The 27,492-nt window shown below is 44.5% G+C and overlaps 1 protein-coding gene and 1 non-coding gene across 12 annotated transcripts in view; both read right to left on the bottom strand.

The window, feature by feature from the left end:
* Window positions 1-27,492, bottom strand: part of CNOT1 (CCR4-NOT transcription complex subunit 1) — a 63,810-nt gene that overhangs the window by 4,673 nt on the left and 31,645 nt on the right. For 4 of the 11 annotated variants that reach the window (XM_030457572.1, XM_030457570.1, XM_030457569.1 and 1 more), the window contains exons 20-44: window positions 27,267-27,391; window positions 26,178-26,464; window positions 24,866-24,944; window positions 23,408-23,638; window positions 22,168-22,308; window positions 21,234-21,413; window positions 19,202-19,318; window positions 18,720-18,830; window positions 18,087-18,164; window positions 17,589-17,766; window positions 16,979-17,109; window positions 15,693-15,989; window positions 12,710-12,850; window positions 12,521-12,625; window positions 11,207-11,326; window positions 10,482-10,673; window positions 7,726-7,868; window positions 6,657-6,765; window positions 6,388-6,557; window positions 5,050-5,281; window positions 2,920-3,168; window positions 1,902-2,065; window positions 1,534-1,651; window positions 956-1,057; window positions 504-677 (exon numbers count right to left, since the gene is read on the bottom strand). In XM_030457572.1, the coding sequence (XP_030313432.1) occupies window positions 504-677; window positions 956-1,057; window positions 1,534-1,651; window positions 1,902-2,065; window positions 2,920-3,168; window positions 5,050-5,281; window positions 6,388-6,557; window positions 6,657-6,765; window positions 7,726-7,868; window positions 10,482-10,673; window positions 11,207-11,326; window positions 12,521-12,625; window positions 12,710-12,850; window positions 15,693-15,989; window positions 16,979-17,109; window positions 17,589-17,766; window positions 18,087-18,164; window positions 18,720-18,830; window positions 19,202-19,318; window positions 21,234-21,413; window positions 22,168-22,308; window positions 23,408-23,638; window positions 24,866-24,944; window positions 26,178-26,464; window positions 27,267-27,391 (3,974 nt within the window). Of the gene's footprint in view, window positions 1-503; window positions 678-955; window positions 1,058-1,533; window positions 1,652-1,901; window positions 2,066-2,919; window positions 3,169-5,028; window positions 5,282-6,387; window positions 6,558-6,656; window positions 6,766-7,725; window positions 7,869-10,481; window positions 10,677-11,206; window positions 11,327-12,520; window positions 12,626-12,709; window positions 12,851-15,692; window positions 15,990-16,978; window positions 17,110-17,588; window positions 17,767-18,086; window positions 18,165-18,719; window positions 18,831-19,201; window positions 19,319-21,233; window positions 21,414-22,167; window positions 22,309-23,407; window positions 23,639-24,865; window positions 24,945-26,177; window positions 26,465-27,266; window positions 27,392-27,492 lie in introns of all 11 variants that reach the window. The other 7 variants (XM_030457562.1, XM_030457565.1, XM_030457564.1 and 4 more) reach the window with 3 other exon arrangements.
* Window positions 19,714-19,850, bottom strand: LOC115598968. The gene has a single exon (XR_003988050.1). It is a non-coding gene; the product is annotated as a small nucleolar RNA SNORA46 (small nucleolar RNA).

The following is a 27,492-nucleotide window of genomic DNA, read 5'->3' as shown; positions in this document are numbered from 1 at the left end:
TTGTGCTCTGTGGCTGTGGGTCAGTCAGATCTAGGGATATCATCAATTCAGTCTGCTCTGGAAACAGAAAAACTCTGGTTTTCCATGCAAAAGTGAGGTTCTTGATGCAGTTCTTGTGTAACACAAGTCTCAACAGCCTGTCCTGTGGGGTGGAGCCTGCACAGACCTTGCAAGCAAGCTAAAGGTGCCCATGAAGCTTTATGCATCCAACCACAACAAATGTCATGCAGGACAAGGACTGCATCCTGCTCTGCATGAAAACTGTCTAATATCAAGCATTATGAACACAATTCATACCTACTTGCTTTAAAAAAAATGCTCTTCTCTTAGCTGCTGAATATGGCACTTTAAGTTTTGAATTGCTTGTTAATTTTTGAATGGTCACATTAATTGAAGTATTAGTTAAACTGTTCCCAAATTCCAGTCATCACCAAAACAACTGGATAAAGAGTCTTTGGAACATTAAAGCTTCCCATTATCAAACTCATAAAATTAAGTTCTACCTTTAAATTGGGGGTGAAAGGGTCTGGAAGCCTCATGTTCCGTGGGAAGGCACTCAGGATCAGATTCCTTAGCTGGATACAGTTAGGTGGGATCACATCACAGAACCCATAGTGGTAGTCACAAAGAAATTCTGGGAAATCATGCAACAAGACCAGCAACACACGCAGAGTGCCCTGTGAAAGGAAATTTAATATAAAAAGAGGTGTGAAAATGCTGAACCTGCCCAAAAGCTTGCACAGCCACCCTTTTATGTTATGTGGTTAACAATAACTGGAAAAAATTCATCTGGGAAGCTGGCTGGTTTCTGTCCCACACCAGATTTGCATTTAACTCTAAGATACACATTATAGAAGAGCAGTAAATCCTATTTTTATACCAGAACACCTTTACTCTCAGACAACTTTGTTTGGAAGCAGCTTTTTCTTTTTCTTTTTTTTTTTTTTTTTTTTACCTTGTAAAGAATTTGCATAGGTTTGGTGAGTTCCACATTTCTAAGGAAAGGAGCCAAGTACTTGAAAAGATCAATCAGTAACTGGGCATACATGGGCCAACCCTGTCAAGAAAAAAAGAACACATGGAAAATGTGCAACAATGAGCAGTTATCTTACTTTCAAAGCTATGATTAGATTAGTCTTCAGAAAAACCTGGATTGAAGTTATGTCCTACTGCTAACTCTAGCAGCCAGTGCACTCCAGCTCGTTTCAAGGCCTTTAGCTGCACATTGTCTGTTTTGGGTGTTTCCAGAACACTCAACATGCCAGGTGGAGCTGACTGTACTTGGTCTAGACTTACAGCTCTTCCAGACCTTGACAAAGGCATGTTTATTAAATTCAGTTCACTCTGTATTCCATAGCTTACTGACACAAAGACTCTCCTCCATGCAGTTAGGTTACTGTGAATATGGAAGACAACAAAAACAGAACAGCCATGCTACTAGTGCACTTGGGAGAGATGTGAAACAGCACCACACCAGATAAGCATCCATGTATGTGAGCTTTTTAATTCAGAAGAGATAAACTGCAGCCACACCTTCTGCTGTGGTGTATGTGCCAGCATTCTTGCAATAAATATCCGATGGGAGATGAGTTCCAGCCAGGCATAAACAAAACCTGGAGCTTTTGTAGGCCTCAGGATGTGAAATGTGTTACTGAAAGAAAAGTTAGAGCAGGTTAGAAGTGCACAGCAATAAGATTGCTTTTCATAACATTGAGGGAAAACATACACAGCCCTAAAAGCAAGGCACTGTAGCATCTTGGGTTTTACCAGTCCTCTTCCTTAAAACAAGCGAGTGGACAGGCTACAGGAGAACCACTTACTCCAGATGTGATTAAGCCACCACAAAGGAACAGGCAGACAGCCTTTAGGTGAAAAAATCTAGAAAGAATGAGCATACGTACCAGAAAGCTGTCAGTGTCTGGAAGTTGATGGTCTCCAGCACATGCTCAGGAGCATTTAATTCCAGGAGCAGCATGATGAAGATGCGGTGGTAGGGAAGCTGCTGGAACTCGCTCTGCCGAACATCGTGGTCTTGCAGAAGAACTCCCACCACAATACCAAGGACCTAGAGATCAAGACATTTCAGTGGTGACAGCAAAAATTACTTTGGAGGACAGAAAATACTTGAAGCACAGGTAAAAGATATCAGGAGATGCAAGTACCAAGATAAGCACCAAAAATTCTAGTGATTGGAAGCATTACGTAAAGTAATAGAATCACAGAAATGGCAGGGCTGGAAGGGATCTTTAAGGTCATCCAGTTCCAACCCCCCTGCCATGGGCAGGGACACCTCCCACTAAATCAGGATGCTCAGAGCCCTGGCCTTAAAAGTTTCCTGGAATGGGGTTTTGACCACCTCTCTGGGCAACCTGTGCCAGTGTCTCACCACCCTCCTGGTGAAAAGCTTTTTCCTAATATCTAATCTGAATCTCCTCCCCCTAATTCTGCCACTTCCCAGGCTCCTAAAAAGTCCCTCACCAGCCTTCTTGTAGGCCCCTTTAGGACACTGCTGATACTGTTTATCAGGACTATATTTTGCTCTCTTTGTCTGGTGGATCACATTCATAGTGATTGACCGGGCACTGATGGAAGGTCCTGGCTACTAAGACCATTAAGCTATAAGCCAAGGAGTGCCAAGAGTAGAGGCAAGGCCCTCACCAAACCAAGACAGACATCCAGGTAGTCTCTCCAGCCTTACAGCAAACAACACCAGCTGACTTTTTCATTTTGGGGCACAGAAGTGAGTTCCAGGTTTGTTTGCTAGGAAATATTGGTGAACAAAAAAGACACTCGGCATTCTGATGCTCCACTCACCAAACTAGTGAGGTCCTCATCTGGTATTTTAGCATTAAATTTCTCAATTCTCAGCTAGGGTAGACTTTAAATGCATCAAGTCAAAAAAAAAAAAAAGTTCCAAACCTTATTGAGGAGATTGATCTTGGTGACTGTGTTGGTTGCCTCCCCAGAGTGCTTCACCAGGAGCGCGATGAGGCGCACGAAGGCGTCCAGGTTGTGGTAGCACTTGGCTCTGATCATGGTGGGGTTGGCAGCAGGGTTGTGCTGCTGCTCAGCCTGGGCACGGTAGCTGATCTCCACACACATCTCCGTGCAGAGCCGGAAAAAACGGGTGATCAGGTCGTCTGTTTTCAGGATTCCTTGCTGGTGCATCTGCCCAGGAAAGCAAAACACCTCAGAACCGCAACCCCGGGAAGGACGTTTGTCAGTTTATGTCAAACAACACACACTTCACAGAGCCCTCACCATGACTGGCATCATTTTTATTTACCACACTCTTAAGAGAGATGGGCAACCAGCCATCTCTGCTGCTTTTCCCCAGGATTAATATTTTTAAGGAAACTTGAGGGTGGCAACAGAATTTGAGCAGAGATTTAATTCCCCAAAGAGTCATCTTGATGCCAATTATTTTGAACCATCAGCAGAGCTGAGGAGCCTCTTCCAGTATCTGTTCTGCACCACTGTAGAAGTAAATTATGTTTGGAGAGTGAAGTTTTCCCTAGAGGAACATTACAGTCAGGGAAAGACTGGGTGGGTATTTTTGTTTTGCATTGGAGGGTTGTTTTTAATAACATATCTAAAAATAAGAACCTCCTTTTATTTGTTAAGCCACAGTATTAAAACTATCAAACATTAAACACTATTAAAACTAATGAAACAAACTGCAGGAAGCCTCTGGATTGTGAATAAGGCACCTTCTAAAAACTCTTATTGCACACAGATGAAGCTAACTCTTGGACAACTTGTAGTATTTCTGAAGAAACTCTTCTTTTAAAAGGAGTTCAAGTATCTGCCTTCAAAATTCTATACCCCTTCTATGCCCTTCTTTAAGCATTGTCAAGCAATGCTTAAACTTGAGCAGACAGAATTATGGTCATTAAACCTTTTTGAATGCAGTTATTACAAAATGCTCCTTTAAAATCCAGAGCTGAAGCCTGTAAGGAAAAATTATCAACACTGCACTTCCATACATTTCAACTGCTATTTCAGATCTCAAATGTGTACAAAACATGAGCAAACAAGCATGAATGAAGCAAGACAAAACTGTATTCAATATTACATTATACTACATGTATAGTATAAAAAGAGTGAGGTCATAAAGAGGTAGAACTTTTTAAAAGGTGAGTTTAACACAAGAGCCATAAAGAACATTCCAAAAGAGATGCTATGCAGTAGAAATCAGACCAGCAGAGAGCTGGCTGAGATAGTGCAGTCAGAGGACACTAAAGTCAGAAAAAAATCACTGAATAAGTCAAGATCTCTATGCACACTTCATGGCTTGTTTGGTGAGCAGCTGCCAAATCTAATATTTCTGTGGTATTAACACAAAAATTTAAAGGTAACAGTGCAAAAAGAACAAGTCAAGGGCTTCCCTTGCAGCTGCAGTCAAGGAGCTGCCACACCACACTTTTAGGATGACTGCATCTAGGGAGTTTGTCACTGAGGACATCTCCCTTCTCACTCACACCCAGCAAGCAGATGTGTGCTGCTCATCACACCTGGGAAGGTGGCATGGGAGGATAATGCTGGAGCCTCTTGATTTAGGCACCTCTTCAGCTAATGAAGTTTCAGGTGTTTTTTCTCACTCTAATGATTCCAGGTAGAAAAAGGATTCCCTTATTCATGTGGTCTGAAACAATTCACCTGCCCCTCTAGCTGTTAGAGATTTCTTTTTGTGGGCTGTGGAGCTTTTATTGTTACTCATAAGGGGAAAAGCTGGTCAGGCTTCATTACATGGAGTCTGTCAGCACTACTCCCAAAAGCTATCTTGACTGAAGTTCTTTTTTCCACCAAATTTATCCCGAGACTCATGGTCTGAACTGACAGCTTTTTGCTGCAGTGCCTGAAGAACAGGATTTGCTGAAGGGCAAGGATTTTTACAGAACTGCACCAGCAAAACATTGATAGCCAGCTGCCATACACCTGAAAGCTTCAAAAAGATACCTAATATGAGTTATAACACTGCTTTAAAATGGAGAGCATCACACCCTACTTATGTTGAATAAAAAGCACCTTTCTTTCCAAAAGCTCTACCTGTCCAACAAACGCAGAGAATGCTTTGGTACTGTCACGGCCTGCTGCAGCTGAATGGTAGAGGTTCACCCACTCCCTCAGTAGGTATTCTGCCTTCTCCCTCAGACCTGGGGGATCATCATACTCAGAGGCTTGGGAAATTCCTGAATGCATCATGAAATTGGGACCTCCATGTGCACGGTCAATCATGGCTTCATAGTTGGATCGCACCACTTCCATCAGCTGGGGTAACCTAACGCAAAGGAGCAGAGCAGGAACTGGGTTAAACTCCTCCTTCCCACAAGGTGTGGGAACTGGAAGCTCAAGTCAAACAGTTGAAAGAAAGCAAATTATTTCTTCTGCTAAATCATATTTGTGTCTTCCAGTTCTCGCTGGGAATAGCAGAAATAAGTAATGAAAACAGATGCATTCCTGATGAAAGAAGGAACACTCAGTTCAGAAAAGCTTTGAAGTTACACTCCAAGCCCCAAAAGACACAGAAATAGCTTTGCTTTTGCAGACTTCTGAAGCCCTAAACCACATCCAGACAGTGAGATGCCAATGCTTAGCTGCCTGATGGGGGCACTACATTTGGCTGCAGCACAACCAGTCTGTCCACAAGAGCTGCAGAGGAAGGGACCTTTGGTTTAGGTCAGCAGCAGCTGTGTTAGCAGTGGCATTCACTGCCACCACCCCCAGCCAGGGGCAGGATGCTCTCACAGCAATCCAGAGCTCTCCAAGCTCCAAACTACCCCTTCCTCAAAGCCAGCAGCAACTGCTTCCACCTCTGTAATGGGAAGCCTCCAGATCTCACAGGGATTTCCAGATGCTGCTGCCCAGTGAGACTGGTGTATGACTGCTTCATAGACACAACTATCTGACGTGACAGAAAGGATTGTTTGATTCAATTTATTGCTTGTGATTAGCAAATTAACATGTTAACACCTAGATAATTCAGATTCAAACAGGTAAGAATGCTGCCTGTATTTGCAAACAAGCAGGAATTTAAGCAAGTTCCTTACAGTACCATGGTATTCTGGAGCACAGTGCAGAGAAAGATTTCCCTGCTCAAGCTTGATGCCACACTGCAGCTGCTTCTATTTTGACATAAAATCAGCTACTCTTGACATAAAATCAGCCACTCTTGACCTAAAATCAGCTACTCTTGACCTAAAATCAGCTACTCTTGACCTAAAATCAGCTACTTTAGGATGACAGTTTCAACTAGCACAGGACTGCATCCCTAGACAAAGTTTAAAGCTTTATAATCAAACGATATCAGGCAGAGCCTCTGTAACATTCAGATCACAAATGAGCAGGGGAAAAGCAATATATTAATGCACAGTACATCAATCTCACCCTTCTGGGGCATTTCCTCTGGAATGAGCATTAATCCTCATGAGTGTCTCAATGGTGTGAAACAGATCTGCCTCTGTTACATGGGCAACACTCCTCTCATCCACCAACAAGATCTTCACCAACTGCATGGCAAAAGCCACAGCCATGTAGTTCAAGCCATTCTCCATTGACTGTCAACATGAAAAAAGGCAATGAAAGGTGAACCACAAATCCCAGAGTAAACTGTAACACTTTCTCCCCCAAAAGGCAGAAGAGGAAGTTCTCTTTACCTGAGCCAAGTGGAGGTCATACTGCTGCATGTTCACGAGGTGGTTACGGATTAGCAGCTCCACAGCTTCCACGTTGTACTTGTACTCATCCCTGCATTCTATCAGGCACCTGGAGAATTGGAATTCTTTCAACAAGTGTACTTCAACAACATGGTTTAAACCAAGCAGCTCCCATCTAATGCTTCAGAAGCTCTGCCAGTTGCTGTGATTCATTATTCAGCTCCAAAATGAGCCTGTTCTAGAGCCTTAATTTGAGGTCATGTTTGATTTCAGGACAGTCAGGAGCCTCTAGCATTTACTGCCCTGCACAACTGGTCACAACAGCCCTTCAAGAGTTTATTTAGTTTAAGAAGCCCCTGGTTTTGAGGACAAAATGGCACTAGTGCTTCTGCTGCAGCACATGACATGACACCTGGTGTGTCACAGCATGCAAAGACATTCTCATAAAACGACACCAAAAATCCCAATAAAAGCCAGAGCATTTCTAATGCTACATTCCACGAAATGATTCTTATGTTCTGGGATGAAGTTGAATCTAATTCCTCGAGTCCTGTGTCCAGTTCTGGGCCCCTCAGCTCAGGAAGGAGCTTGAGGTGCTGGAGCAGGTCCAGAGAAGAGCAAGGAGGCTGTGAAGGGATCCAGCAGAATTGCTGTGAGGAAGGGCTGAGGGAGCTGGGGGTGTTGAGGCTGGAGAAGAGGAGGCTCAGGGGAGACCTCATCACTCTCTCCAACTCCCTGAAAGGAGGTTGGAGCCAGGGGGGGGTTGGGCTCTTTTCCCAGGCAACTCTCAGCAAGACAAGAGGGCAGGGTCTCAAGTTGTGCCAGAGGAGGTTTAGGTTGGAGATTAGAAAGAATTTTTCTGGACAGGGTGATCAGAGGGTTGGACTTGATGATCTCTGAGCTCCCTTCCAACCCAGCCAATTCTATGATTCTATGATAAAAAACTGACTATTTTTTGTCTAAACAGCAGCAATGCAAAATGTTAACAGGAAAGTGATTCAAAGTAGCACAGTAGCCCCCAGAAAGGTGGAAGCTGTTCCTGTTGTCTCCTGACAGTCTCCTGACTGACCTGGTAATTTGTTTATTACACCATGGAGATCCATAGGCACGGCCATCCTGCAGAGCCTTCAGCACAAGCAGGTGACACTCACGATAGCGAAGCAGGAGGTCAGCATCTGCCCCACTGGTGGCATCCAGCAAGCCCTCCACAGCCTGGAACAGATACAAGCAGAGAAAATAAGTCCTCTTCCCAACATTCTGCTGTTAGGATCTGCAAGAGCTGTCACCAGAAGACTCTGCAGACATGCAAAACATGGTTAGTTACTGTGCTGACTCCTTGACAAACCTGCCTGAGATCTTACCAGTTCCTATGGCATCTATACATTTACTACACAGAACTGGCCCATCACAAACAAGCAACAGTCTCTCTAAGCCCCACCAGGTGGATTGTATCAAACTGTACTGCAGCTTCTAGAAGTCAGTGACTCCTCACTAGCAAGGATGAATATAGCTCATCAAAAGCTACAGGAAAGAAAATAAACAGCACCTGCCAGAAGTCAGCTATCAGCTTCTTCAGACAGAGCTGCAGCACTCAGATGCACCTGGGCTACTCTATAGCAACTGGAAGATGAATCTTTTATAGTGGCAGCAAATCTTTTGTAGTGGCAGCAAACCTTTTAGAGTGGCAGCAGTTTACCTGGCTGGTAAAGGATCAAATCAGGACTAGATCCTGCAAGAGGTACAAGCATGATCATTCCAGAACAAAAGAGCCTCCCTCAAAGCCATTTCCAGCTTTCAATTACTTCTCTTTTGCCACAGATCCTTCTGCAGACAGCCCAGCATCCTTCCTCTACACTCAAATGGATTTTTCTCCACACCCATCACTATGCTTTGCACCATGACACAGGCACTGATGCCAGCTCAGCTTGTAGCACCCAGGGCACTGCTCCCCACCTGGTACAATCCAGGAGTTAATTCCTAGGATGGAGTCAATTTTCAGAGCAGAGCAGATGGTGCTGAGCTCTGGAGCTGTGCTGAAACCCCCCCAGTGGTTTGCCAGTTGCTGAACAGTGCTCACACAGCAGTCAATCTCTCTCTTTCCCACTCTGCCTCCCCAACCAGCAGGTAGGCTGGGGATGGCAGGAGGCTGGGAAGCAGCTGACCCAAACCCAATAAAAGGATGTTCTGCAGCACAGGACATCATGGCTCAGCAATATAAGGTCAGGGAAAGGAGGATGAAGGAGGGAATTCCTGGTTATGCTGTTTGCATTCCCAAACAAACATGTACCAAAGCTCTGCTTTCCAAGGATGGGCAAGCCATCTAGCTGCCTGCTGATGGAAGTCACCAGTTCTATTTTTTGTTTTGTCTGTGCACACAGCTTCTGTTTTGCCTCCTAGACCATCAGACTCAGAATGAACAAGTCAACTTGCTTCCTTCTATTTTCTCCCTGTCCTGCAGGAGAGTGGAATGAACAAATGGCTGGATGGGTGCTTGGCCAGGGTCAGCGTGTACTCTTTCATCACCCACTGCAAGACACAGTGACCAGGGAAGCTGATAATGCAGCACTACACTGAGTACCACCCACCTACAATGGCAGTTCAATGTTTTTCTTGCCTCCAAACCATCCTGAAATCAGACTGCCTGGAGTGCAACACCTTTCTGCTTGCCACAGCTAACAAAATAATCCTAAATCACAGGGTTCTGTCCCTGCTTCTTCCCACAGCAGCACAGTCACCAGGTGTACAACACCACAGCCCTCTTCCTGTTTTCCTTACTGAATTTCTGAAGACAGCAGCTCTTTGGTACTGCTCACCATGGAAGTTCCACAGGATGCATGAAAAGACAGCCACCAACACACACACAGCCCCCAGGAACACACCCACACAGCCCCCAGGAACACACACCCACACAGACCCCACCAACACACACCCACACAGACCCCACCAACACACACCCACACTGACCCCACCAACACACACCCACACTGACCCCACCAACACACACCCACACTGACCCCACCAACACACACCCACACTGACCCCACCAACACACACCCACACAGACCCCACCAACACACACCCACACAGACCCCACCAACACACACCCACACTGACCCCACCAACACACACCCACACACAGACCCCACCAACACACCCACACACAGACCCCACCAACACACCCACACACAGCCCCCCACCAACACACCCACACACAGCCCCCCACCAACACACCCACACACAGACCCCACCAACACACCCACACACAGACCCCACCAACACACCCACACACAGACCCCACCAACACACACACACAGCCCCCCACCAACACACACACAGCCCCCCACCAACACACACACAGCCCCCCACCAACCACACACACAGCCCCCACCAACACACACACACAGCCCCCACCAACACACACACACAGCCCCCACCAACACACACACACACCCCCACCAACACACACACACAGCCCCACCAACACACACACACAGCCCCCACCAACACACACACACAGACCCCACCAACACACACACACAGACCCCACCAACACACACACACAGACCCCACCAACACACACACACACAGACCCCACCAACACACACACACAGCCCCCCACCAACACACACACACAGCCCCCCACCAACACACACACACACAGCCCCCACCAACACACACACACACAGCCCCCACCAACACACACACACAGCCCCCACCAACACACACACACAGACCCCACCAACACACACACACAGACCCCACCAACACTGTCAGCAGAGCAGTACTAAACCCCAGGCAGGTCAGAGAGGAGCTGTTACCACTCACCTTCTGCAGCAGCCCCAGGGCAGCAATAGCATCACGGGAGTTCCGAGCCACAACCACAGCCTCCAGGAGGCTGCGTAGTGCTTGGGCTTGAGGATTCATGGCCAGGGTGTGTGGAATGGACTGCAGGTGCTGCTCCAGTTCTGTCATACATTTGTCATAGATCTGTGCTACATCATCTGTAGCCCAAGCTTGCTGCTTGAGAGAAAGTGAGAATGTTTTTTTGTGAGGATGGGATCTGTGAAGCTGAAATACTGACTGGGTTTTCTGCTTCAGAAATGACAGAATCCAGAATTTAAACCTCTGCAGTATTGTGGTTGGTTATGCTGGTATTTTAAATTAACAGATTCTAGCAAATCAAGCTATGGAAAGAACTAGCAAACAATTCTAGCAGTTCTGAAGACCAAGTATCCAAACAAAACCCTATTAATTATCCCAAAAACCTATGTTTGCCATCTGTGGTCTTCCTGCAAAAGTAACCTGGGATTTGAGTAATATGCTTCAAACTAATAATAAAATTACAGGTACAGAACTGGCAAATCTCATTCTAACGTGGGTTACAAACCCCCACGAGGGGAAATAAGTTGCCATTATTTTGACAGTAAAACAAGCACATCTTTCAACCACTGTGCCCAAGCAATAGAAATGCCTGATCCTTGCTAGACTCCTAGCAAAGGACAAGTTCAGCATTCTCCACTCTGAAGCAGATAAATTCAGGAATCTCTTACCTTCATGGGCTGAGCCAAGAATCCTGTAGGCTGAGTTAAGTCATTGGTAGGCAAGAAGCCAGGGACATTACGTGCAAACTCTTCATAAACAGCCAGCTGTTTGGGGTCCACACCTCCAACCTTTGCAAGGAAAAGAACAGGCATTATCCTCAATTTTTGGCACTTTGGCAGTGAGAAGAGAGGGCATTTGGTGTAACAGGTTACATTTCTAAAGAGAGTGGCCCAGACATCAAGAAATAGGATTCAGCTGCTCTGCACTGAAGGTCATGTCTCCCCCTCCACACCTCCTAACAGAATTTTGCTCTACAGCTGCAACTCACATTCTCAGAAAGTGGAATAAATGGAACTGGTGGACAAAAAGACAGGATCCAACTATGCACTCTCAGAGCCCAGAGGGCCAATCACACCCTGCACTGCACCAAAAGCAGCATGGCCAGGAGATCAGGCCAGGTGATTCTGTCCCTCTGCTCTTCTGAGACCTCACCTGGAGCCCTCAACACAAGGAGGACACAAACCTGCTGGAGTGTGTCCAGAGAAGGGACACAAAAATGATCAGAGGGCTGAAGCACCCCTTCTGTCAAGATAGGCTGAGAGAGCTGGGATTGTTCAGCCTGGAGAGAAGACTCTGGGAAGACCTTAAAGTGGCCTTTCAGTATCTGAAAGGGGCCTACAGGAAAGCTGTGGAGGGACTGAACACGTAGAGATAGGATGAGGTAATGGTTTAAAATACAGCAGGGTAGATTTAGGTTAGATTTCAGCCACCACAATGAGGGAGGTGAAACACTGGAACAGGTTGTCGAGAGAAGTGGTAGAGGCCCCATCCCTGGAGACATTCAAGCCTGACAGGGCTCTGAACAACCTGAGCTACTTAAAGACGTTCCTGCTCACTGCAGATTGGTTGGACTACATGACCTTCAGAGGTCACTTCCAGCCCAATGCACTCTATGATTATTGGTTTTGTGTGTGTCAGATGCAGAGGAGAAATTTCTGCTGAGAATACAAGGTATGTCTGCTAAGGGAAGGAAATATTAAGGAGACAAGACAATGAAAGAGGTTGGCCATCTTCTGGGGAAAGAAGAGCACAGAACAACAGACAGGACTTTTAACATCCTCAAAGCATTGAAGAAAATGAGCAACACTCATCTGGGATCAAGCTGTTTGTATGTCTCTGTTACCCATCAGGTTAACAGCAGCTGCACTGTTGGACAAGTCTAACAATATACAGGATTGTTCAGCTGCAGCTGTGACATCTCCTTTTCATTATCAGGAGGGGGAGAAAAGCAGCATGAGAATACAGCTCAGTAATGTCCTCACCTTTAGCCTGATCTGTTCTGGCATCCTCTCAGCCTGGTAAGTTAACACAACAGGATCACAGTACCGACGACCTTCTTGTCTGGCATGTTTTCTGAGCTCAAATTCCTGGGAAAAAAAAACCAACCCCATTTTACACACTGTATCTGGATGATTGTACAAAACTTCCAAAGACAGCAGATCCATACATACAGTTGCCAGCCTCTTGTCCATCTCTGGGCCTGCCTTTTCCACAGCAGTCTTCTGGATGAAGCAGCATGCTAGTTCACAGTTATCCTGTGCCAGCTGGGCAGCTGCCTGCTCCATCATGTCCCTCTGTTGTGGGGAGGCTGCCTGTTGAAAACCACAATCATCAGGGAAGGCTGTAAATTGCCCCTGTGCATTGCTAGCATTAAGATCTGCCAAGCTGCCTTATGCAGAACACCAGCAACAGACAGAAATGCTCTGAGGAATGCATTCTCTTTCCACAGAATATACAGTAATAAATTTAATTTTGCAAAGCTTTGAGTGAAACATGCAGGCAAGATGAGAGTAAAGACTTTTTCTTCTGTGTTAACAGTAGGAGATCCTCCATCTTCTCCATTAACCAATTTCCAGGGCACAGAGATAAAGCTCTGCTTTAGTCTGATGCAAATCCAACAGATGCTCACCAAGGAAGAGCCAGCCCCACATTACAGCCTGAAAGCTTCTGCACTTCCTAGGCTGTAATCACAAGATCCAGTACAATCTACTTGGATTTTCTTGTAACTTCAGTAATTTATGAAAACTATGCTGCTTCTTTCAAACAAAAGGAATTCTTACTTGTTAACCCACTTCATACAATAAGCCAGATGTGACTTTTCTGATGGCTTGTACAGTGCTCTCTTCTGAAACACAGTGCTCTGATAATCACCCCTTAACAAAACCTCCTGGATTACAACTGGCCCTGGATCAGTGCCACAGACATTCAGAGGTTTAAAAAAAAAAATATTGCTATGTTTTCAAGCCATTCATGCCAGTTTTACAACTATCATGATACATGAGCACACAAATTACTTCTGCCTGTACACATTGTTCTGAAGAACATCATGCCTGGTAGGGATGCACAGGTTGTGCTCACTCTGCCTCCCACACCTGAGGATCATATTCCACCTTCCCATCCCACCCTTTTGGGTTATCTTTTGATAACCAGCACTTCTCCAATTGCCTCCCTATCTGAACTGTATTTCCATCTGATTAAACATAGCAAGACTCCACACCAGAAAAATATTTCTGCTTTCTCACACTAAAGTTACCAGCTTGACACCCAAACTCCATCAGCACAGCTGCCAGCTGGCTCAGCTCACACATTAACAAGGCAATACTACAACTTATGTTTAAGATGGATGATTAACCTTGATTTGGATGCCTGTCATCTCAAAACTGAAGCTGAAGCTCTGTATAAGAAGGGCCAACAGTGTTCTGTGTCTTACAACCACTTTGTGCTCCCTTCAGACCATTAAATCCTCACCTCCTGAGCCAGGTAGCATGCAAAAGAGCAACTCCCACTGCAAAAGGACCTTTGTGCTGTCACTCCCCAGCAGATGGGAAATAACGACATGTCCTAAAGTAACAAGAACCAGTCCTTGAATGTTTTTAATCCCTGAAAGGATAGCAGTATCTTGATCCTTATACTCCTGTGCCTGTTGCTGACACTGATGGCAAACCCAGCAAGTTCTCTGTGCAGCAGCTGCTGTTCTGACCAGTCCATCAACTGTGTTGTGTTCCATTTAGCCAAGAAGGGGAAGACAGTGCTGCAGCTCAAATTTTATTCCTGGAAAGCTGAATATATTCTTGAGAAAATGCAATGAATTAACAAGCTACTGCAGAAAAACCTTAACTATGTGTCTGCTAACAGCACAAGTAAATAAAATGGGTCTGAAACAGATACTTGCTGAGACAATGCAAGACATCACCAGGAAGTCCTAGAAACAACTCTGTCCTCCCTAATCTACCTTTCCTACCTCTCAAAATTCACAGGAAGACAAGCACACCAAGGCTTTTGTGATGAGATCAAACCAGAAAGAATGCAGGAGCAAAATAAAGAGACAGGAAGAATGTGTACACCACAGTGAGATGCACCTTACAGGCTTCAGGCTCTTGGACTCAAATTGTTATTTCAGCACAATTTTTTCACCCTAAATCCACAAGAATCATGAGACTTAGCTACTAAACTCATCTCCCCACTAGTTAAAGCCACATAATTAATCAACAAGTCTGGTGTGAAGAACTGATTTGCTCCTGCTGGATGCCTACCCACCTATAAGCTGGAAAGGTGACAACTCTTACCCTCAGTGCAATAGCAGAACTGTTTTTCAAGTTGGTAGCTGGAAAGGTTGTGGCAACTCTTACTCTCAGTGCAGTACCAAACCATTTTTCAAGTTAGTAGCTGGAAAGGTGGATGCAACTCTTACCCTGAGTGCAGTACCAAACCATTTCTCAAGTTGGTAGCTGGAAAGCTGACATAACTCTTACCCTGAGAGCAGTAGCAAAGCTGTTTTTCAAGTTGGTAACTGGTGGATGCAACTCTTACCCTGAGTGCAGTACCAAACCATTTCTCAAGTTGGTAGCTGGAAAGGTGACAACTCTTACACTGAGTGCAGTAGCAAAGCTCTTTTTCAAGTTGGTAGCTGGAAAGATGACACAACTCTTACCCTGAGTGCAGTAGCAAAGCTCTTTTTCAAATTCGTAGCTGAAAAGGTGGATGCAACTTAGCAAAACTATTTTTCAAGTTGGTAGCTGGAAAGGTGGATGCAACTCTTACCCTGAGTGCAGTACCAAACCATTTCTCAAGTTGGTAGCTGGAAAGGTGACACAACTCTTACCCTGAGAGCAGTAGCAAAGCTGTTTTTCAAGTTGGTAACTGGTGGATGCAACTCTTACCCTGAGTGCAGTACCAAACCATTTCTCAAGTCGGTAGCTGGAAAGGTGGATGCAACTTAGCAAAACTATTTTTCTAGTTGGTAGCTGGAAAGCTGACACAACTCTTACCCTGAGAGCAGTACCAAACCATTTCTCAAGTTGTTAGCTGGAAGGTGACAACTCTTACCCTGAGTGCAGTACAAAAACGTTTCTCAAGTCGGTAGCTGGAAAGGTTGATGCAACTTAGCAAAGCTATTTTTCTAGTTGGTAGCTGGAAAGCTGACACAACTCTTACCCTGAGAGCAGTAGCAAAGCTGTTCTTCAGGTTGGTAGCTATGCTCATCAGCAGAGGCTCCCTGCAGGTGATCATGGCCATGCCAGCAGTCAGGTTCCTCATCATGTGGTGGGCGGCCACGCGCATGCGGGACTCCTCGGAGTCGAGGGCGAAGTCCTTGCGGACGATCTGCTCGCAGGTGGTCATGGCGATCTTGATGGAGCGATCCACCACGGGATGCACCAGCTCCTGCACCGCCCGCTCGATCGCCTGGCGCACGCACTGCTTCAGCTGAGGATGGGCCTGGAACAGGGGGATCTGCTCCCAGGAGGATGGGGGGAAATGGAGTGGGAATAAAGTCAGTCAGGATCCCACCGACCCCAGGTGTTCAGCTTTTCATCACAGGATCGCGGAATGTCAGTGACCTCGAGGATCATCTGGTGCAACCCCTCTGATATTATTGTTCGTAAGAGATGTCCCAGCACCCTGGTGAACTGAGACTTCAATTCTTTTTAAATCCAATTTTTTTTTTAATCCAATCCAACTTTCCCAAGTGGGGGAATCCACCCCTTCCCCTGGGAGACCATCCCAGTGTCTGACTGTCCTCAGGGGGAAAAATTTCCCTCTTGTGTTCAGTCAGAATCTCCCCAGGAGCACCTTGTGCCCATTGCCCCTCATCCTGTCCATGGGACTCCTTGTAAACAGGGAGTCTGCATCTGCTTTGGAGCTGCCCTTCAGGTACTGGAACATCATAACAAGGTCTCCCCTGAGCCTTCCCTTCTCCAGGCTGAACAGACCCAGTTTTCTCAGCCTCAAACAACTTGAAGCTTGCAGCTGTAGCTTGTCTACAGTGTGGTGCTTCTGTGTACCACATGTAGTCATGGCAATATCTGGTTGATAATTCTGAAACTGGGCCAGCTGTCCACCTTATTTGCAAAGATTCAGTTTAATACAAGGCAAAGTTACTTAAGAGCTAAGTCACTCTTAAGGAGTACAGAAAGTCCCTTTTAAGCTCAAGTCCTGAAAACAACTATCTCAACTGATAATTACTGCCAGATATGAATGGGATGGTAATGTAAATTTAACAGCAAAACATCACTAGATCATGTAGCTAACATAACTCTTAACCACCCCTGAAGTTCTCCACTTGATCACTTGTTAGCACTCACCCTCCCCAATACTCCTGAGAAGTGACTCTCCAATAACTGCACACACTTATTCACAAAATGCTGCTCCACCAGCTGAAAGCTGTGGCAGTGTCAGTGGCAGGCATTCTTCTAGCAAACCAAATAATTCCTCAAACTTACCGTGGGATTTAAGGTAATATGTGGAGCCAACCCTCCTAAAGAGTAAACATTGATGTCATGGTAACTGTACTGGGGCTGTGGGGGAACTGTGGCTGTGCAAGTGGTGCTGGTAGCTGGAGTTGTAGAAGCAGCTGCAGAAGGCAAGAAAGTTTGTACAGAACCATTACTGAAAAGCAAGTTCTTACAATCAAAGTACAGACTTCTCTTTTAAACCAGTAAGTGACTAAGAAACAAAAACATTACCGTGAAACTTCCTAAACTTACCAAGCAATTTTTATTCTCAGTTCTCCAATGATTAGTACTAAATCAGCTTCAGCACTTTTCAGCAGAGCTGCTTGTGACACAGCTTAGCCCCTGATGTCTTCCTAACAGAGCCATCCCTTCTAGGAAGCAGCTACACACAGCACATGCAGAACTCAGAATGCTTCCATTCCCTTCCCAAACTCCATACACCTACTTCTATTATAAAAGTACTTAAATGCTCCATAGCATTCAGCACTATTACAACACCATTTTTCAACACATTAAAACACATTTTTCTTTGCAAAAGCATGACCTGTCATTTTCATTTCTACAGTGTGCTTCTGCATTCTAGACAAAATGTACTCACTAGTTGTTGTGATGGGTGGTAGCTCTTCTGGCTGCTTCACATCCTTCTTTGGAGCAGACAGCTGCTCATCCAGGTTTTTCAGACGATCCTTATCTTTCAGGAGACTTCCAGGTTTCAGCTCATTGATGTCTAGTGCAAGATTCTTGCAGAGCACCTCAATCTCAAACTTCAGATTCAACTGCACAACAATTCTAGTTTAGGTTATGTCACAAGGAAAACACCCGAAACGGTCACAGGGCCACTTGACTCCCAAGCTTCCCATTCTAACCCCAGGCCTTTTACAGACTTTTAACAGGGACTGAAGATTAGAGAAATCTCTTGCATGCTGACCTCACAGGAGAAGAGTTTCATCCAAGTTCTACCAAATTAAGCAATGCCCAATCCTCCCCACGCCAAAAGAGCGAGAAGGGAAATTTGGTCCTCCACAACATCCTCTTGACTGGTATGTCAAGAAAACCTCACACTCAGTAGGTATAGAAAAGAGAAACACAAGTTTACTTTTAGATCATGTTCTTGATGTAGCTCAGCTAAAACATTCATAATGGCCATGGTCCATGGGTTTGGAGGCCTGAAGACCTACAAGAGAGAGAGGACAGCAGTTATTACACACACTTACTGAATAATTTGAGTAACCTGACTGGAAATTTTTGACAAATGAACAGTCCCTTGTGCATACAGCCATGGATGAGTTTCTACAGCTACAGTCTGGGTTGGATTTAGTACTCTGTTTGATTGACACCAGTTTAGGAAGCTAGTTGAACAGTAAACTGGGAACACAACGACCTGGTCCTTCTGAGAGATCAGTTCTGTGTCACACAGAGCTGCAAAGAGTTGATCAGGGTCAAAGCAGGGTGGGGAGAATAAAATAACATTTAAAAAAGAAAATAGAGGTCCTAGAGCACCTCAGCAGAAGCCTGGGAAATGTACAGTTCACCTAACACCACCTATTTAGACTGCAAAAACACAAGTACTTCCCTTCCAAGCAGAAATCCTTCACTTTGAGTCCTTACACCCCCTTTCTCTCTCACCATGGAACTCAATCAGTTTTCACTTGGAGAAAAAGCCAACTACATTTCTGTGACACACTTTTTGTGCCACTGGAGCAATAACTGCCAGCACAAAGTCACTTACCACACTCCTGACACTGGATTCCAAGACTTTGGCAACAAATGGCACAACATAAAGCAGCTCCTGCTGTCCCTTAATGTATGCTTCCAGTAGCAGCGACTTCACATCCAAATCCTGAAAAATACCAGCAACAACTGGAAATAAGAGGGGGAGGAAAGCAAGCACACTGCAAAAATTCCACTTACAAGCTATTTCCAGGACACAGTGGCAAGACTGAGTCACAACAGCCCCTGAATTTTACCAATTGCTAAGCAGCAGTATTTTTGAACAAATACAGATACACATTTTTTATTTTTTTCTTTTCCAAGAACCACTAACTTTTCTGATATAAAAATATTTATATGACCAACTCTGGAATCAGACTTTGTACTTAGCACACAAAAAAAATGGCATCAGGGAGGTAACAAAACTTCCCAAACACCCTGTGCTGCTGGGTAAGAGCATACAAATTCATGCCAACTAAATCTGTGAAGACAGAAGCTCACTGTGTGCAAGATGGGCTTATTTTTAGCCAGTGTAATCATTCCCAGCCAGTGACCCAGGTTCTTTAACAAGGAACGGTCTGAGAAGTTGGCTGCAGCTTTATCTGATGTCAGTAGCACCTAATAAAAAAACAAAAAAAGGCAATTAGAGGAACAACTGATAATCAGACTCAAAGCCAAATCCAACAGCTGACCTGACTCAAGCTGTAAAGCTTTAGAACATTAAGTTCCGAGTTTCAGCCACAGAGAAACTGAAAAGCAGCTTTCAAAGTTTGCTGTAATGCTTTCAAAATTCCTTTTTTTTCCAAGAGGATCCCAGTTTTCCAGGCCTTCCCATTTACTCTTCTCAAGACTGTTAGGATTCCTCATTAGGATTCCTCATTTGGTAAAGTGTAACTTGTGAGGGCAATGCATCCTCTTAGTGCTTCCTCAGAGACCAGAAGGCTACCATTTGTACTTCTTGGGCAACCATTTCATTCCCTTCCATCACCTCACAGGTATTATTCTGCTGTCAGTCCTGTTCCTTAGCTTCAGAGGAGCATCAGCTGCACAGAGCACTCAGCTGTGCTCACAAGAGCCAGGAGATTCTTTTGCACTACAGCGTAACCCACAGTGGTCAGGAAATGCCACCAACAGGTTTAAAAATAGTGCTTGCTTCACAAGTTTTGCATCTACTCATCTACTGCTCATCTCTCCTCTTCCCCTTCACACCTCTGGTAAAGTTTGGCTGTTACATATTCACTTTCTAAACACTCGTTTCCCCTGTTATTATTCTTTCAGAGTGTGGTTTTCTTATCTTTGTATTTGCCCCCACACAAGAACTTGACCATAAGTCACTTTCCTCTACAGAAAAATTTGCAAGCCTCACAAAAACCTCAGTTCTGACTAATTCTACTGCAGATCTGCCCTCACATTCAATTAGAATTAAGTCTTTCATAGAATCACAGAATCATAGAATGGGCTGGGTTGGAAGGGAGCTCAGAGCTCATCAAGTCCAACCCTTGATCCACTCCCCCCGTGGTTCCCAGCCCATGGCACTCAGTGCCACATCCAGGCTCTTTGGAAAGATCTCCAGACACGGAGAATCCACTACTTCCCTGGGCAGCCCATTCCAATGCCTGAGCACCCTCTCCAGAAAGAAATTCTTTCTCATCTCCAACCTAAACCTCCCCTGGCACAACTTGAGACCCTGCCCTCTTGTCTTGCTGAGAGTTGCCTGGGAAAAGAGCCCAACCCCCCCCTGGCTCCAACCTCCTTTCAGGGAGTTGCAGAGAGTGAGGAGGTCTCCCCTGAGCCTCCTCTTCTCCAGCCTCAACACCCCCAGCTCCCTCAGCCCTTCCTCACAGCAATTCTGCTGGATCCCTTCACAGCCTCCTTGCTCTTCTCTGGACCTGCTCCAGCACCTCAAGCTCCTTCCTGAACTTCCTGAGGGGCCCAGAACTGGACACAGGACTCAAGCTGTGGCCTCCCCAGAGCTGAGCACAGGGGCAGAATCCCTTCCCTGGACCTGCTGGCCACGCTGTTCCTGAGCCAGCCCAGGATGCCATTGGCCTTCTTGGCCACCTGGGCACACTGCTGCCTCCTCTTCAGCTTCCTGGCAATCCAGACTCCCAGGTCCCTTTCTGCCACTCTGTGCCCAGCCTGGAGCTCCCCATGGGGTTGTTGTGGCCAAAGTGCAGGACCCGGCACTTGGAATGTTGAACCTCATCCCCTTGGGATCATCCCAACTCTCCAGTCTGTCCAGGTCCCTCTGCAGAGCCCTCCTGCCTTCCAGCTGATCCACACTGCCCCCAAGCTCAGTGTCATCTGTGAATTTGCATTGGTACACTCATGACTGCAAAGAGCAGTATTCATACCCTGTATAATCTTCTAGTTCAATTGCAAGCTAGTAAGTATATTTTTGACTGATATTCTGTAATCAGTATAAATTCTAATTTAAAATCAGTTTATTCTGTAAACAGTAAGCAAACAGCCTGAGAAAAGCACACCTGTCAATCTTTCAGGCTACCTAAATTAGAAAACTTATGCTACTCACCTTGATATTTCTGTAGGTTTCATTCAGAACCATTTTATTAAACTCTGGATTCTTAAGCGTGTCAAGGAAGTTTGAATATAAACTGTGAAAATTAGGCTCAATACTGACTCTCTTCATCACAAGATACTGTGATACCCAAGGCATGAACTCTTCTTTCACTGTTTCTTTCAGTTCTTCAACCTGTCTCCATAAAAGAGGAAAAAACACACCACAGAAGTTGAGATGACCACAGACTTGTGGGTCAGCTCTGATCAAGACAGATATATTCAGTCAATTGCTTTTAACACTAAGGTCAATAAAAAAAACAACAACAAACAACACAACCCAAGAAAACACCAAGCTAAATCAAACAATTCACACACCCCCCCAAAAAAAAACAATAATCCCTGAATTTCAGTTTGAAATACAAGAGTCCACCAGCTTAACCTTGCAACAGTAAATGTTATACAGCCCAGTTATGTAAGTACTTGGTTAAACTTTGATAATTTTTAAAACAACTTTTTAGTTCAGAATTTTGCATTAGTATTTTTCTGTCCTTTCAAGTGACAAAAGCATCAGAAAGGACTATCCTGCAGTTATTCCAGACATCTACTAGAAGTACTTTCCTGGAAGCAGACACTACAGACACATAGCACTTCAGTACAATGGATCTGGCTACAGAGGGAAACAAGAAAACTTGCAGGAGAAAGCAAGATTAAGAACAGCTTGCTGTCACCTGCCTCTCCTTTCCCAGAAAAACTGTGTCTTCAAAATGTTTCAAGCATAACGTGTTGAAAACTACTATTTTTTAACAGTGTGCTCTCCCCAAAGTTTGCACAAGTTGGAATTTCTGCAGGAACATCATCAGCCACCACTTTAGAAAGCAGACTTGGGGTTTCCCAGAATATTTATAATAAATTAAAAACTAATTTTACTGGTGTTCTTCTATACTTGCCTTCTGTGTCATGTTAGACTGAGAAAGATTATTGAAGATGAAAGCAATTTTTTCCTGGACGTTCTCTGGAGGTTCCACAATTCTCTCAGTTTGATCAGTTGCTACTAAGAGTGTATCAATGTTGGTAGTATTAATGGAAGGCTGGAGAGAGAACAAGAAATTAAGAACACACAATCCCAGAGGCAACATCAAAATAAACTTCTGCTCTCTTCTCTGGAGCAAAGAAAAAGAACTGAGCTCTGTCAGGGGGCATCTACTGTCTCAGATTCATTTTCAGCAGCAATCATGAAGCAAACTGAATTTTTTAACTCTACAAGCACAATCAATATCAGTAGCAGTATCAGTAGCAGCAATGATCAATAGCAGTACAAAAAACCCCCCAAAAACAACCCCTCTGGCATTTACATTTGTACAAAATAGGTGCCACTGCAATGGCAGCCTGGACACACCAGTCCAGGTTCTCCCTGCTGCTGCTTGGCTGAACCCAAGGGCTTCAGCACCCAGTACACTGCAAGGAAGGGGGAAGGAGATACAGTTCTAAGATACTGAGCATGATAAGTTTAGGGTTGGGCAATATAAACATCTCAAAATAAGAACTATCTACATGATATAATCAGGAGAGAGAAAATTTAATTGCTATAGTGCAAACTGCCCCCAGTTTGTTCACAATACTCTCACACTCCCTTTAGCTTTCATCTGCTTTCCTTTGAGGAGTTTCTTTTAAGAGAACTACACAAAGACACCACCAGGAAGCAGGACAGGCTTGCCCTTGCACCCCAACACCCCCTCTGGAATAGCTAACTAACCCTCTAATAACCCTGATAACCCTAGTTCAGGGATTTCTTTACTTAAGTGCCTACAGATTTGATAAACCTAATGTAGTTAAAACTACTGAGTCAAGTATGATTCAGTTTGCAGTAAATGTTCAAGACTCAAGCAGCTATTTCTAGAGCAAGTCATTCACAGAAACACTGGTTCTGCAACTGTCTTGATAATGAAGATCCCAACCAACACACTTCTGCAGGATACCACAGCAATCCTGTAGTTTCACCATCAAAACTGCCTTCCCTGCAGAAATGTTGGTCATATTTCCAAAGGTTACAGGCTGCAGGCATAAAACTTGGGAGGGTAGTTTGAAAACTTGCAGAAGAGAAATTAAATCAGATTTTTTTTTTGTTTCCATCTGCTCAATCCAGACCAGCAACTTAACTGTGTGTCACTGGCCTGACAGAACACTTACTGGCACATCTTTCTTGAAGCTGACTCCAGTTGGTCGGGTGATTGTAATGGTTTTTGCAACAGTGGTGGTGGTTGAGGTGGTTACTATAGTGCTGACTTGGCCAGCAAGAGGAGCTTTTGCTGGAACTTGGGCCTGGGCCTGAGCCTGGGCAAGTGCAATACTTCCAGGGGTGGTGATTGAACCCTGCATCTTCACAGGAGGATCTCTGGATTGCTGTCCATATTCTATGTACTAAAACATGGTAAACAAGCAGACACAAAAAGTTCACACACTGCAAGAGAACTACAAGCTGAGTTGCAGCAGAAGCCAAAGATCTTTAAAATACTTGAAACTAAGAGACTCTACAAACTACAACTGTATAACCTTAAAGCACATCTTTTCACCATTTTCTTTCTTACTGGAGAGAAGCTCCAAGCTCTGGAGCTCTCTGAGGTCTCTCTGACCTCAATGGGTTTACACCAAGAGTCAAGAGAAGGACATCCTTACAGTTTTACAAAGCACCATCCAAACCCTCCCATCCCTGCAGGCCTGGGGCAGCAGAACAAAAAAGGGGCAGAAACTCCACAGAAGGTGCAAGGATCAAAAAACTGGTTACAGATCAGTAACAAGTCCAAAGTAAGGACTCATTCTACTACACAGTAAAGTCTGAAGTTCACAAATAAGCCAAGCCAGAGTTCTCAAACAGCCAAGGTTAAGATTTTTACACCTTCTAAAGTAGCTGCATGGAAGAAACTGTGTTTACTTCCTCACTGCAGTACATGAATTAACCCAGAGAGTGGTATTAACCCACTGTCATTTGAAGGTTACAGTCTGAAGCCTGTTGATAAAACAGACTGCAACTGGACTTTGCAGCTCTGAGTAGATGGTTTCTCTACCTTCAGGATTCCTGATTATACTCTCAAATTCTGCCCCTGGGATTAGATTCTCTGTTTTTCCACCAGTGAAAGCACCTTTGAGACACACCATCTCATCAGCACTGCTTTTCCTCTGTCAACTACAGGGTATTTCCACTACTGATCAGAGCTTCAGGAACGAAACTTTTCTCATCTTTATCTGGATTAATTTAGCAGGTCTGAATGTGAAACTGTGTAAACCCAATATAATGTCCTCTGTTTCAGAAGAAAACTCCCAGATCCTTAAGGGACTGGAATATGAGTCCACTGCAGCACTTTAAAACCTCTGTGCTTGGTCATGTGCCCCTGCTGATCATGCAGTTATATTCAGGCAGCTATTTCTAAATAAGCAACCCAAAGAGATGTATGGAACCAGAAGAGGTACAAGATAACCCTGTTCATCTGCCCACCCTATCCCATGGCAAAACCTTTAAGAAAAGGCATTGGATTCTGTGGATGTACACTGTCTAACCCTGTTACCAGATCAGTTTTTCAAAGGAAAACAGGACTTTGGTCAAAAGAATTAAAAATCCTAGGAAGCCAGTGGGCTAATACAAACACTCACCTCCTGCAAGTGATGAGGGAACTGTATAAAGTGACTAATAGAAGCCAAGTGCTGACAATACTGGGGATAGTCCTTCAATCTGTCAGACAAAACACACATTAGTCAGAAGCATAAGCCCAGAAGAAGAAACAGGACTGCAAAGAACAACAAATAGAACACTGGTGTTATTCCCATTCTGTATCAAAGAATTACTTCTGGACTCCTTACAGCAGCTGTGCTATAAACAAAGCATTTTCTACAAAGTACTTTTTGTTCAAAAGCCCATTGGAAATGAAATATAACAGCATAGCACAGTGTTTATTCACAGCAACTCATCCTACATTTCTATACTTCTGACAGAGCACCCAATTTCACTTATATTCATATTTTTCAGTAAGATTATTGGATAAGTAATGTGTAGTCTGTCCCAGTGCAGTTAAAAGAGCTCAGAATGGCCTTAGCACTCAAGACAGAAGCTTTACCTATGCACATCAATAATTAAATCTCTACTCATGAGTGCCAGACACTGTTCAGAGTAAATTCCTTCAGGACTGCTCACCATAGTTCTTAAAAGAAGTAAGAAGATGGCTAAACCTCATGTATGTCAGCATAAAGTGTTGTTATTTATTCTGTTTAGGGAAGTCCAAAATGCAATACCCAATGCTGAATGCTGCAAGCATCATCTTTTCTTACAGTCCTGCTTGGTAGAGCAGCCTGCCTCCTCTACCTGCAATCCATTAAAAGCTTTGAAAAAGGATTTTTATTTTTTGAGATGCTTTTTGCCATACTTGAGGTTTCTGTGTAAACCATATTCCTTGAGCTTAGCCTGTCAGCAATGAAGAGTGCAAACAGCACAACACTTAAAGCCAACTATGAACTTACAAAGTTCACCCCATCCCTAGCAACCTGGCACCTTCATTTGACTCAACACTTCAAACTCTTGTTACAAAGGAAGCCCACTCAGCAGCTTCAGCATCCCACATTTATACTGAACATTTTGATTTTAAAAGAGGTTATTCTTTAACTTAGCACTCTGTTTCAACTCAGCACCCTCCAGAGTAATCCTGAGGCAGATATGTAAAACTTTGTAAGCAGTTATTCTTTAACTAGCACCCTTTGTTTCAACTCAGCACTCTCCAGAGTCATCCTGAAGCAGATATGTACAAATTTGTAAGCAGTTATTCTTTAACTAGCACTCTTTGCTTACAAATTCTTACATCTCTGCTTCAGGATGACTCTGGAGGGTGCTGAGTTGAAACACTCTTGTGCTACTCAGAGCAGGTTCGCAGCGAACACGACTTTACCCTGAGCATTCCCAAAACACACAACTCACCTATTTTTAAACCTATCTAGTGCAGCAATACCAAAATAGTACATTTTGGATGCAAAAGGCTTTCGTAAGGCTTCAAGAACATAGCGTAGGGCCAGGCCCAGGGCCATGTAGGTAACCAGTCCTTTCTCAATGATCCCCCCGAAGAGGCAGGCGGTGATGTGCAGCTCCTTGTCCGGGTACTGGGGGAAGAAGCGGTACTCCTCAAAGAGGTTCCTCAGCATGCAGTTAAACACCTCCCTCTCCCTCTTGATGTTGGAGTCCTTAAACCTCTGCAGCATTTCCAAGACCTGCAAAGAAGTTGGAAGTTGGCACCAACAGAGATTTCTGCACCTCCAAGATTCAACAGCACTTGGGACTAACCGAGGTGAGCTGCGCCTCTGCAAGAGACTGCCAAATAACTGCACAGGGCAGTGCCATCTGAGCCTGCAGACACTACAAGGAGCTTCAGCTTCTCCCCCTTTTTTTTTTCTTTAAAAAAGTCCTCACAAACTTTTTTCTGACTGCCTGCTTTATTGCTTCCAAATTAGAAAAATGGAAATGAATGTTCAGTGGCCTCCATAATTCATCGCCACGCAAACACATGAAAGGGGATTTCAAGTGCTTCAAAGAGCATCAGGCTGGTAATTACTCTCATGGAGATTAATCAAAATAATTACTGAGGCACAGAAGGTAGAACTTAAGGCACCTTTATATATCTGAAAGCTGCAGTCATGTTTAGATGCATTAAAAAAACCTGAGAACATCCAAGATAAGTGTGATTTGTACAGACTGTGCACATTTTCGCATCAGTTTGAATACAGAAGCTTCTGTTCCACACTCAACTTTTATGCCACTTGGCATGATGTTGGAATTAAACACTTCAAGTCTTCAGTCCACAGTAGTCAAAGCTGAATATAACACCCTGCTGCAAGTTTACTCTGCATTTCTAAGGCAGCATGCTTTCATTTCCCCTCATTAATTACAACCAAGCTAAAAACCCACTGCTGCAAAGCACCTCCCAGTAACCCTTCCCAATTTTCCACTAAAACCAGCACGTGAGGAAGTAATTACTGTCCACCCATGATGCAACTGCTAGAGAGGGGAACTCACCTCATCTACAGACATGGTGGGATGTGGTGGATGGTTGTAAATCCGCTGGAAGTAGCTGTTTGCCTCATCATCTATTTCTTTGCTAAAGTGCTGATTAGCCTCTGGCCACACCTGAGATAAGTCAGCTGTTCAAAAAGGGAAGAGATGTCATGCTCAGCCCAGCTTCAAGCAGTCAGGATTTCATCTAGTGCTTTGCAGCTCTTCCACCAGCCTATACAGAACCTGC

The sequence above is a fragment of the Calypte anna genome, chromosome 11, assembly GCF_003957555.1.
Source record: "Calypte anna isolate BGI_N300 chromosome 11, bCalAnn1_v1.p, whole genome shotgun sequence".
NCBI classification, from domain to species: Eukaryota; Metazoa; Chordata; class Aves; order Apodiformes; family Trochilidae; genus Calypte; species Calypte anna.
Note: the sequence above shows the minus strand (reverse complement) of the source record. Positions and strands in the feature narration are given on the sequence as shown.